The sequence below is a fragment of the Carassius carassius genome, chromosome 32, assembly GCF_963082965.1.
Source record: "Carassius carassius chromosome 32, fCarCar2.1, whole genome shotgun sequence".
NCBI classification, from domain to species: Eukaryota; Metazoa; Chordata; class Actinopteri; order Cypriniformes; family Cyprinidae; genus Carassius; species Carassius carassius.
The window spans coordinates 13,675,544-13,687,962 of record NC_081786.1 but is presented as its reverse complement, the minus strand read 5'-3'; the positions used below and the strand labels follow the sequence as shown (position 1 = coordinate 13,687,962).

The 12,419-nt window shown below is 37.7% G+C and overlaps 2 protein-coding genes across 9 annotated transcripts in view; both read right to left on the bottom strand.

Moving 5' to 3' along the window:
* Positions 1–45: 45 nt before the first annotated feature.
* LOC132113241 (syntaxin-4-like) lies at positions 46–1,532 on the bottom strand. Its single transcript, XM_059521054.1, has one exon. It carries the CDS (start codon positions 1,338–1,340, stop codon positions 660–662), a length of 681 nt encoding a protein of 226 aa, XP_059377037.1. The 5' UTR covers positions 1,341–1,532; the 3' UTR covers positions 46–659.
* A 3,693-nt stretch (positions 1,533–5,225) lies between these two features.
* Positions 5,226–12,419, bottom strand: part of LOC132112770 (ribosomal protein S6 kinase 2 alpha) — a 60,767-nt gene continuing 53,573 nt past the window's right edge. For all 8 annotated transcript variants that reach the window (XM_059520423.1, XM_059520422.1, XM_059520424.1 and 5 more), the window contains 12 exons: positions 11,984–12,072; positions 11,697–11,761; positions 11,507–11,609; positions 10,623–10,753; positions 9,119–9,244; positions 8,644–8,733; positions 8,331–8,489; positions 7,280–7,441; positions 6,960–7,036; positions 6,734–6,851; positions 6,512–6,649; positions 5,226–6,430 (listed from right to left, as the gene is read on the bottom strand). In XM_059520423.1, the coding sequence (XP_059376406.1) occupies positions 6,308–6,430; positions 6,512–6,649; positions 6,734–6,851; positions 6,960–7,036; positions 7,280–7,441; positions 8,331–8,489; positions 8,644–8,733; positions 9,119–9,244; positions 10,623–10,753; positions 11,507–11,609; positions 11,697–11,761; positions 11,984–12,072 (1,381 nt within the window). In that variant the 3' untranslated portion in view covers positions 5,226–6,307. The remainder of the gene's footprint in view (positions 6,431–6,511; positions 6,650–6,733; positions 6,852–6,959; positions 7,037–7,279; positions 7,442–8,330; positions 8,490–8,643; positions 8,734–9,118; positions 9,245–10,622; positions 10,754–11,506; positions 11,610–11,696; positions 11,762–11,983; positions 12,073–12,419) is intronic.

Below are 12,419 nucleotides of genomic sequence, written 5' to 3'. Positions count from 1 at the left end.
TAAAGTTCACACTAGTCCGCACAACAACTATGACAATACCGAGTATTGCTGGAATCACTTTCAGAACCAATTTTCCCAGCTGATGTATGATAAAATCTCAATCAGAATCCACCTGACATTAAAGAGTTGAGCATTCAGAGTGGCAGACTACATAACTGCATCGCATGCTTATAACAACCAGAATCCTCCATTGGTGGCGAGGCTGATATATAGTTATTGTTATAGTCAATGTTCTTGGTGTGAAAGGCCTAAATCTGTTTCTGCAGAAGAAAGCCTTTTGTTTTGGAATAATCACAGGAAACCTGAGTGACTACTTCTGGAAGATTAGCTCCTGACATTCACACCTTTCACACACACAAAGCAACCCCAGGTAAATGAAGTGTAACACATGCACAGAGCTCTAAACATCAGCAAAGTTCACACGCATTACAGAAAATGCCCAGTGTCTTGGGTTGTTCAAGCAGCAAATATGAGGCCTGCGCCATTTCAATGGGCTCAAATGAAGCACCATTTAAGATCTCAGGTAACGATATATACAATCAAAGCAAAGGTTTCAGCATTTCCTGACTAAAAGCGAGTAGAAAATGAGCCTCGGACAATCTTGGATGATGCTGTGACGTGTGACAGCGGTGAAAGACCATCTTGCAGTGGATGTTTGGCTATTTGAGTTTAACAGGCCAAGGGAGGCACGTTCTCAGCCCCAGCATGGAGGAGAAGACAATGGTGGGCCTGTGCCGTTTGAACCGCAATCCCTTTTTCAGCCGCTGTCCGTTTTCCGCCACATATAGTTCACCCTGCTGGGCGGCAGAGGTGATGCGGCCCACCAGCTCCCCATGTTCCACCACCTCCTGTTCGGAGCGCACAAACACCTCCCTTAGCTCCTCCAGTCGTCTCTCCATCTCCCTGATGACACGCTGGCGCTCCTCCACCTCCAGGAGGCGTCGACGAGCTGCTTCGAACTCCATACTTGAGCTGGGGGTGACCAGCTTGGATGAGGGTGCTGTGGCGGATGCAGAGGGTGGCTCGGAGCCCACCTTTCCAGCGGGGACTCTACGAAAGTCTCCCATGGAGATGGATCTCCGCTGAGAAGAGGAGGGAAGGAGGACGTTGGAAGAGGAAGCAGAAGGACGGACATTCGCCGTAAAAGGAACAGAAGATTCCTGCTCTGCATCACTGTCAGAGTTTTCATCCTCCTGTTGGTGCTTCTTCATGTTTGCGCACGGCTGCTGCATTTGTTTTCTGTCCAGGTGCGAAGCACTAGTAAAATTCTGTTTGTGCTGCCTTTTCTGTTGAGGGAGAGAGAGCTCAAGAACCGTTTCGCTGCGCGTGAGATGCTCCATTCATTAATAAGACAGCAGCAGCACTGTTAGCTCACACTGGAGGAGACTCGTCATACTCTATTGGACAAAAGGACGCTGACTTTGCTGCAGCTGATTGGATGCTCGCCGTCTGTTTTCCTGCCCACTCAGCATCCCCTCTCTTTCTCTCGTTTTCACTCTCTGCTGTCCTCACTGTTATCTACGTCAACGCATGCAATAAAAATAAAAAAAAGCCAAAAAGTGGTTATTTTTCACCATCTCTGCTTGATCATACCCTGTTCCCTCCCTCTGTGTGTTGCCCATAGCAACACAGCTTAATATCACATTTTGTAGGAAAGCAGAATTGACCGCCCACCCCACACACACTCATACACATTTCCCTCTCTTGTTCTCTTTGAAGTTATTCTATCTTTCTGCATCCCTATCACTTGTTTCCTCCCCCGCTGAGGTCATAAATAGCCAGAGATGTAAGATCATTTGCAAATCCAACATTCCACGATCTCCTGTTGCCAAGCAACTGATCTTGGCATTCATAAAAACATACGTTTTATGTATATTCTCGTATTGAAATAATACATAGCAATAAATGTGCTATTTGTTAGGGAATTATTTTGTGTTCAAGCTAAAGCTAAAAAAACACCAGCAAAACATGAAGCAGTGTTTGCTTAATGAAGCAAAATGGAATACAAATTATGTAATACGGTATACAGTCAAACTGTAATATTTTTTACTGTCATATTGTACCCTCTGATTTTAGACCAATTATTAATTGTTTGTTCTAGAATTAATAATTATATAATATAATTAATATTTCATTAATTCAAGGGGCAGATGGAATATAATAAATGCCAGAGCATTCATATAAATTCTAGTAAGAATGGGTATTAAAAAATAGTTATGTTTAAATTGGCTTGGGGACCAAATAGGTAAATCAAGATTTACACATGGTAATTTTTTTATTTATTTAGTGGTAGTATTTTTTCAAATTAGAATTATGTCTGTTGCCTTGTTGGATCTTTCCTTTATATTTGCACTATATGTTTTGTGAGCCCGGTCATGTAAATGCATATAAATTGTACGCCAAATAAAAACAAAAATTGAGTTCAGTTTTTGTGTTCATATGATACAAAAATTGTTGGTGTGCATATGATATACAGTTTTCATGTATATGTGACACACATCTACCCCACAACCCTATCATATACATGCCAAAGTCAATTTTTGAGCATCAATGCCACAAGTTTTTGTTTTTACTTGGTATACTATTTATACGCACTTTCATGAGATCGGGTTGGTTTTGTCGTGTTTTCTATGTTTGAAAATATTTTTTTTTTTTTAAATAAGCTGATGACTATTAAACACAATTGACGGGAATGAGATGCTTGTAAATCGAAAATGGGATTACTCAGAGATATGGTTTACTGACATTTTTGTCTTGCACAGTTTCTATCCTAAACAGTTTACAACATTCATTTAAGAAAAACAGACAATTAGCTGAAGCTAATTAATAAATATAAATATATAATGTATATATTTGTAAACATATATGCAAATAAAGCAATTTGGAATCAAATTATGTGATACAGTATACCGTCAAATTGTAATTGTTGAAACTGTTAACTTGAAACGTATGTGTGTTCTTTTTTTTTTTGGTTTAATTATGTTTTAGCCGTGATTCCCATCCACAGACTGCATTGGTTTCAGTTAAAAATCTCAGTTTGTGTTCTACTGAAGAAATAAAGTCACCTACATCTTGGATGCCCTGGGGGTAAGCAGATAAATTCATTTTCGGGTTGAACTATCCCTTTAATGTGAAACCAGCCCCTAATATTACAGTGATGCTGGGAAGAGACTGCAATGGAAGTTTGGTCAAACCTCAAGAACACTATAGATAATGGGAAAATCCAACATCTCTGGCTCAGTACTGCTTCAAAACAACTGTAAATGAATAATTAAAAAATGTCAAGCAAATTGTGCATTTGAACTCCACTTTGATACTTTGCATGCTCTCATTTCAAAGACAAGAGAAAATCACAAAGTTATTAGTGTTATCTGAACAGGCAATAAAAAAACGGACTATCCTGGAGAAGATATAACGCATGTAAAGCAGCAATAGTAACGTGATGAGCCACATTTGTGTGGTTTGGCCAGTGAAAATAAGATGGGACAGTACGAAGTGAGAATCACTTTAAATAACCTTTTAAAAGCCCCTTCCATCCGAGATTAGAGCAGTTATTGGTAAGAGAGGGAGGGAAGGGTGCTCTCAATGTTGGATTAATGATGGATTTATTTCAGGCATTCCATCATCAGTAATGTTCAGAGAGGTGCTGCAGATGTTACTTTAGCGATTACATAAAATGAGAGGACAAAGTGAGAGAGAGACAGCATGAAATTCTATTAAAGATGATGCTTAGTTCTGGAAAGAATTAAGCTTGTCTTGTTACATATAAGCCATCGGTTTGAAACTGAAATGACTGAAGTGAATGAGTTTAAAAGAAATATTTAACTTTCTATAAATCTTAAAAGTTATTTTATATATTATTTTTTACATCCATTTTTGCAAGGAAATCATATTTTTCTATCTCAAATCTATTTGAAAAGATTTTTAAAATGTAATTTATTTCTGTGATTTCAAAGCTGGATTTTTAGGGACAGTAGGGAGAGTAGAGGAGATTTCTAGGAGGAACAGGCAAAACAGTTGGAGAGGAGAGAAATTAGTTGGAGAGAGTGAGAAAGTGAGGACAGGATTAAAAACAGACAGAGATACTGTATATACAAGAGCTTTGTCAATCATTCATTATGGATTTAGACTCTCAAATAATCCCACCACATCATGGCCTAAATTCTGATGTACAAAGCTCTCATTTTTCTGACTTTTAGTATATTATTCCAATGAGCAGATTAAAAATATAATATGCCCCAAGACTGCCAAATACACTGAGATGGAGACCTCACATGGGCCAAATTATGATTCAGTGACTGAAAAAAAGAAAGACTGAGCAAGGCAATACAGGACAAGTCATACTTTTTTCTTTTCTTTTAATAGAAAGTCATCAAGATGAAGGTTCTTTAATTCAGCCCCTTTACTGTAAAAGCAAAGGACGTTAATTTGCATCCCTTTACCACAAACAACCCAGCCCACCCACCCACCCACCCCAACATCAGGCAGGAGAAACAAACACATTTACACAGTAATATGACCGAATGCTGCGACTCCCAGTAAATAAAGCATTTTTTTCTTCAAGGAAAGACAAATAATTCACTTTTTTTTTTTTAAGATTAAGCAAGAATAACCCCAGATAGCACACAAAGAGCAAATAAGGTTTGGGAGAAACAGAATGCAGAACTACAGAGAAAGGCTATGTTTTTTACACTTTGGACATGGTTCCAAATTCTGTTCCAGTTACTGTTTTTAAAGTGACTGAACGATTTTCACCCTCATGTCATTCCAAACCTGTTTCTAGCTGAATGACCATGATATTCTTTTCAATAGGATGGAACTTAATTCCTGGTCCTTAAATATAGCTTGGACACTCCACTTAATATCTTATTTTGTGGAATATAAAAAGTCATACAATATAGTTTCGGAAAGACGTGAGGGTTAGTAAATTGTTACAGTTTTCATTTTGGAGCAAGCTATTCCTAGTAAAACTATTATTTTTAATCATCAAAACAATGAGAACTAGGTGCTTTTTTAATTGTTTATGTCCGAGCAAAGACATTTTCAGAATTCTTAATAATTCAGGAATTGTGGGAAAGGGAATGCAAAGCAATACTTGTAAGACGTGTTTGACTGGTAAAGGGTGCAAAACTTGAGCAAGACAAGGCTTCATGAATTTGCAAGGCATCGCTAAGAACAGCCTGAGCACAACACAGTTGATAGTTCCACCACAGTAGGCATCTGAACGCACGGAGAACAAGGAATAGGACAGACAAGGTAAAAATATACACAATTATTAAATCATTTCCTTAGCTGTCATATTTATACAATTTTGTGCTGAATGTGCATTTATAAAATAACTTCTCTGTAAGCAAAACAACAACAACAAAATCAAAACACAGGAGACAGCATTCAATATCCAGAAAAAGCACTGGTCTAACAAGAGCAACATTTTTCCATGCCACAAGTTTCAGATGTCATCTCACATACACACTTTGTTTCATTCTTTACTTTAATAAACACAAGATGACATTTTCTGAACTGTCTTCACCAATGCTGACAGGTTCACCAAGCAAAGGTGCCGGGTCGGGAAAACAAGAAAGAAACAAGACAGCATTGTACAAATCCATGCAGAAACACTCCCATTCTCCACTATGTTAAGGTTGATAGTCATGTGATCATGCTCGCCGGATCATTATGGAAGATATATTTAACCTTTACTTGTCCATGTGGGTGAAATATTATACCGGAACATCTCTGCTTCTCCTAAAGGCCACTTTGAGCTTTTAGGAAGAGACTGATTAAGAGAAATCTACTGGACAATTGGAAAGCATAGCAACTGAAAAGCTTCTAGAAAGAGACAGATCTAACATGAAATCCATTTGAACAAACTATAGAGGTAAAAAAAAACAACAATAGACAAAAATCAAAACCAACAAAAACAGAAATAAAAAAGAAACTCAGCAGTGTTGATATTTGGGTATTACAGTACCAAGACAAATGCATTGGGAATATCATCTATTTTATAACAGTATCCTTTACCCGTTTTTTTTTAATTCTCTCTCATACACACACATAAACACACACCCCTACTTCTAAGGGAGAACGGAACCCTCACTGGCCATGCCCCTCAAACTTCATCAGCCAATCACCTCCCTTGCCTAGCGTGCTTGACAGCTCCACTGCAGCGCTGATGTCATGGGCAGGTTCAAGAGACCGTCTTTAGTCTTTAGAGATTCAGTGTGGTGCTTTCATCCATCCATCCATCCATCCTTTCCACAACTGCATTCAGTCTGGAGTACTTCTCCATGTCTCCTTCCCTCGTTCTCTACAGAGATGTGGAAGGAAGCTTTTTCACCCGTCTCTGCGCCAGGAATGAGGACTCGATGGGCTTCAGCTCAGGGGGTGGTTGGGAACTCTTCAGTGCTGAGTATGTGGCGGCCATCGCACCCTGTGAGAAGAAAGTTGGTGAAGTAATAGACCACCATTTACGTTCTTTATAATAAATGTAAGAGCCTCATGACTGTGATACCTTGACAAGCTTGGCATCTTGATGTTGTAACTGGCTGTTGGGAAGTTTGTCTCTCTGAATGATCCAAGGATGCTTCAGGACCTGCTTGGCTGTGAGTCGCTGGTGAGGATCCACATGGAGCATCTTAGAGACCAGATCCTGCATTGAAAATCATGCGCGTGAGAAAATAAAAACTCTGTCGGAGCGGTTTGAATGGCTGTGTGGATGGGGGTCATGGCCTACTTTGGCAGCATCAGACACCGCGTCCCAGTTGCCTCCCTTCAGAGTAAAGCGTCCACTCCCTATCCGACTCAGAATCTCTTCTGGAGTGTCTTCTGGTCCGTTGGCAAATGGTGTAAAACTGGGACAATTAAAAACCAGAGGAAAAATTAGTGTGGGTGTGTTTTCAGATTTTGTGTGTGTGCAGTGTTTATTAATAATGGGAGTGAATGTTTGTGTGTGTTCTTACCCAGCAAGCATAGTGTATAGTAATACTCCAAGACTCCAAATGTCACAGCCCTCATCATAGCCCTGTCTTTTCAGTACCTGCAACACAAAATGATAACTTTCAGCACAGTTATTGAGAATAATTCTCAAAACTGCACCACAAAGACATCAAACTGATCCCAGAAAATTTAAAGCCACATAGAACAAACTGTCCTTTCATACAAATAACTCCACACAAAGTCCCAGCAAATGTGTTTTCACTGTAGTTCAAAACATTTGGAATTTAATATGTTTACTGGTCTACACAGAATACCTTAGTCTGCTGTGAGAAAAAACACTCACCTCGGGTGCTACAAAGTTGGCAGTATAGCAGGGTGTCATGAGGAGGCCATTGTCTGCCCGGAGCTGCTTGGCAAAACCGAAATCACAGATGCGCAGAGATTCTGGATTTCCAGACTCATCAACATACAGAATATTACTTGGCTTCAGGTCCCTGTGCACAACCTTGGAGAGAAAAAAAATCATTTTTTAAATCATTTAAATTTTCTTGCATATTTCACAGACAGCTACAAATATACCTGCCATCTTTATGTGCCAAAAGTATTTATATGTGCCAACTTGTAACTGTACCATTGATAGTGCAGCAGATATATAAAAAAGCCGTTATAATAAATTTCAAGTTGAGTGTTAAAATTGGCCTCATTGTAGGCAATTGTACTACTTGAATAATCAATTTTATTAACCCATCTCAAATAAGATGATACTCTAAGTAACAATATTATTGTTTTAATATTACTTAATAGTTTATATGGCACTTTCTTTTGGGAACGTGTTTAAGTCAAAGATCTATTATATTGTGATAAAATATTTGTAGTGTTACAATTGCCCTCAATCCCTATTTACTATTATACTGGGGTTAGCTTTCAAGGAAGAGTGGTTTAATTTAATTGATTGGAGTAATTTTTCATTGTTCAAGTGTTACAATTGCCCCTAATGCCAGTTTACCATTATATCAGGGTAAGATTTCAAGGAAGAGTGGTTTAATGGAATTGATTTGAGCCCATTTTTCATTTTTCAAGCTCTGCTTTATTATGTGCTATAAAAGGCTACAGGATGATATTAGGCCTCAGAAGCATATCTATTGTGGTTCTTCTGGGAAAGATGTCAACATAAAAACTATTTAATCACAATAACGGTTGCAAACAGAGGATAGGGAACAGAGGCGACTAGAACAGAAGAGGGTCTAGGGAAGAACCTTGGGGAACACCCTTAGAGAGGAGGGGGGAAGAAAGTCTGTCATAAGCTGTGAATCATAAAAACATATTTTGTGCCAGGGGCAGGTTATTATCTACAAGACAAATGTAATTGTGTTTGTCCATGCATGTTTTCTCACCCCTTGACAGTGCAAGTATTCCACAGTCTTTGTGATAGTGTGCAGCACAGCACTAGCCTCTCTTTCTGAGAAAAACTTCTGCTTGAGGATTCTGTCCAGCAGTTCACCTCCTCGCATCAGCTCTGTGACCAGGTACACCTGCTTCCCATTATCATACACCTGCACCACAAGTTTTTTTTTTATTATTATTATTATTATTAAATATGGAGTGGTAGTATATTTAGCTCTGTAATGTGTGAATATATTACATTTTAATAATGCAGATGATTTCTGTGGACCAGTTAATTGTGAAATGATATGCTTTTGTACTTACATCTTTGAGAGTGATGATGTTAGGGTGCTGACCGTATCTCAGCAGGATCTCAATCTCTTCTGATGGGTCGGTGCTTGTTTTATCAATTACCTATCAGAATTATACAATAAATCATGTACAGCATTAGTTACTTGAAGATCACGTTTATCTAACTATTTTAGTGAACATAGCCTTTTTTTGGTGATGTTCAGTTAAAAGAGCATTCAACAGCATATATATATAGTATACAGTATACAGCAATATTTCTTTTTTATTTAAATTATATATATATATATATATATATATATATATATATATATATATAGAATTTAAATAAAAAAGAAATATTGCTTTATACTGTCTGAAACAGCAGTTTCATTAAAAACAGCATCACAGATGATTAGGTAGCCAATAATGCTGATGCCAAAGAAAGAAAAGCTAATTCAAAGCCACGTCAGTACAAAATTTTGAGAGGTTAACGGTGTGAGGCTCTAACCTTTACTGCATACTCTGTGTTGGTTGCTTTGTGTATGCAGCGTTTGCAGACAGAGAAAGAGCCCATGCCGATGTCCTCCTTGAGTATGTAACCGTCACTGAACAAGAGGTTCTTACCGTGAAGCTGCTGCTTGGAGACAGATACACAAGAGAGAGAGAAAATATTAGAACAGCCACACACACACACACACACACACACACACACACACACCGGCACCAATAGTAAAATCTAATAATTATAATGAACACTGTACACACTGATTACATTCTTTTAAACAAGGCACAAACACTACATATTATTATTACAGTTTGAACTCAACACAGCGAATGCTGGAAAGTACAGAATGATGATATCACTAATACTGAGTAAAGCAATTCACTTTCCGCATTACTAAATTTTCACTAATATCTTCCTCCATTAACATTTAACCACTATCATTATCTACATTGAAGTGCATTACACCCACTCTTAAATTAATCAAAGTGAAAAGAAAGAAATACTGCTTTCTAGTGGTCAACCATTTCAAGCTCACTCAAGCTCATAAATCACAGGATGACAAAAAGTATGTTCAGGGTTCAAAACAAGTTAAAGTTTAACCTCAAGAAATTAAATGGTTTCATAAGTGAACACCACTGAAAGTCTTTGCAGGTGTTAAGGTCAGATATCCTTATTACTTTCATCATTGCATAAAAATGATAGAATTAATCATATTTAAACAGCCTTGACAGAAAAACTGGACACTGTAACTAGGCACAATTAATGACATTCCCCTGGTAAACTTAAAGGGATACTCCACCCCAAAATAAAAATGTTGTCATTGATCACTTACCCCCATGACATTCCAAACCCGTAAAATCATTGTCTTCGGAACACAATTTAAGATATTTTGGATGAAAACCGGGAGGCTTGTGACTGCCCCATTAACTGCCAAGTAAAATACACTGTTTCAAGGTCCAGAGAAGTATGAAAGACATCATCAGAATAGTCCATCTGCCATCAGTGGTTCAACCGTAACATTATGAAGCGAGCAGAATACTTTTTGTACGCAAACAATAATGACTTTATTCAACAATTTTTCTCCTCTGTTTCTCTCTATTTTTGTTTTCTTCACATACAAAAAGTTTTCTTGTCACTTCCTAACGTTGCGCTTGAACCACTGATGGCAGATGGACTATTCAGATGATGTCTTTCATACTTTTCTGGACCTTGACAGTGTATTTTACTTGGCAGTTAAAGGGACAGTCACAAGCCTCCCGGTTTTCATCCAAAATATCTTATTGTGTGCTGAAGACAAACAAAGCTTTTACGGGATTGGAAACAACATGGGGGCCAGTGATTAATGACAAAATTTTCATTTTGGGCTGGAGCATCCCTTTAAGTTTAACCTGAGCCCTGTAATAATCTTGTACACTGTCATAAAAGCTGACAAGGTATGTCTCATTAACCACAGCTAAATACAAAGTGTTATTTTCAGATGTATTTTGACATATAATAGATCATTAACCTGCACCACAGGGTGTGGAGGGGGCCGAGAGGGCTCTTCTTTGCCCTCCTCCTCTAGCATCGCTGTAGCAACAAAGCTGAAGCCACGGAAGAGCTGATGAGCCCCTGCGCTGGGGGGAACACCTGGGGAATCTGAGAAAGGCCAAGAAGCAGAGAAACCATGAAGCCCACACTCATATCCCACATTACTCATGCTGATGACATTTCAAAAAAACTGCCAAAGCTCCAAATTTACTGCAGTGAGCTCAGCTTGTAGATCAAGATGAAACTACAGCCATCTGTTGTATGGCTACCCTATTCATGAAGAGACCACAGAAACTAACAAAGAGACAGTTCACCCAAAAATTAATATTTTGATCATGTCATTCAATTCTTTATTATTTTTTTATTTTATCCTTCCTTCCTTCCTTATTTTATTTATTAAGCACTTTTATGTGACATAGAAGGATATACTGAGCAGAATTTTCATGCTACTCTTTTCCATGAAATGAAATTGAATAGAGACCATCATTAGATGTAACAAATCTTACAAGATTTAGTGAATATTTAAAATCAAGTCTGCCCCTCAATCAGAGATATCCTACAGTTTCAGAAGACTTGTTATAGCGTATGGTGATGTAATTATAATTTTTACTCTTTTTGGAGCCTCTGGTCTCCATCTACATTTATTATATGTATAAGAGCAACTTTCTAATAACATTCTGCTAAACAACTCCTTTAGTTTTTAACAGAACAAAGGCAATCATTTAGGTTTCAAACTAAGTGAGGGTGGGTAAATGACAGAATTTCCATTTATAGGTGAACTATCTCTTTAAATTCTCCAGTAGTTTGTTTTTAATGTAAAAAATAAAATCCTGAGCACCCGACTAGTCACAGATCCCTCACCTTTAGGGGTACGAGAAGTGAACTCTGAATCAAAGTAAAAGGTGTCATCAGGTCTGGCCACAGCTGGCTTGAATGGAGGTTTTATTTCTCGTCTAAAGAGTTTCTGAAAATAGATATAAAATAAATTTTTCGCACTGAAGCCTTTAATAGAAAATGTTCCAATAGATCTGAAGGATTCTGAAGAACTTACATTCCAATCAATTGTCATGAAGAATGAATGGCGTTTGATTTCCTCAGCTCCATCTGCTCCAGATCCTGGTAACAGTTAGTGTATGAATAAAACACTTCATTTGAAAATACAGCACATTAAATGGAATTCTCCTAACTACTAATAACTACTTTTATCTAATCTGCCAAATATAATTTTAATATAATATAATTGACTTAACTGGAAAAGGAAGCTTATAGCATGATTACATTTTAAAACATTAAATTTGAAAAAGAGTACACAAAACAATCAGATTGTGTATTCTTTACCCAGTCTGTTGGTAGGGTTCCTCTTGAAAAGAGCTCTCAGTAAGCTTTGAGCCTCGGCGCTCAGGAACTGAGGCATCCCTAACCTGGCTCTGAAGAGAAAACCAAACAATTATCATGACTCAAAAACTGATCAATGTTCACAACATATTTGCTCCTATACAAAAGAAATTCCAATAGAACTGCATTCATTCAAAATTGAATTTTCATAACATTATAAATTACTAGCTGTCATTTTTGATCAGTTGAATGTCTCTTTGCTGAATAATAGTATTAAGGTAGTGTAGACAACGTCAATATTAATACACAATAGAGATCAATTGTTGTTTAACAGCTTATATTGTTTTTCTTCCAACAGCTTGCTAGTAACAAATTAGGCAAACCAATGAAATGGAAAATAATGCACTGAGGACTATTTCCTAGGACAAAAAATGAGCCT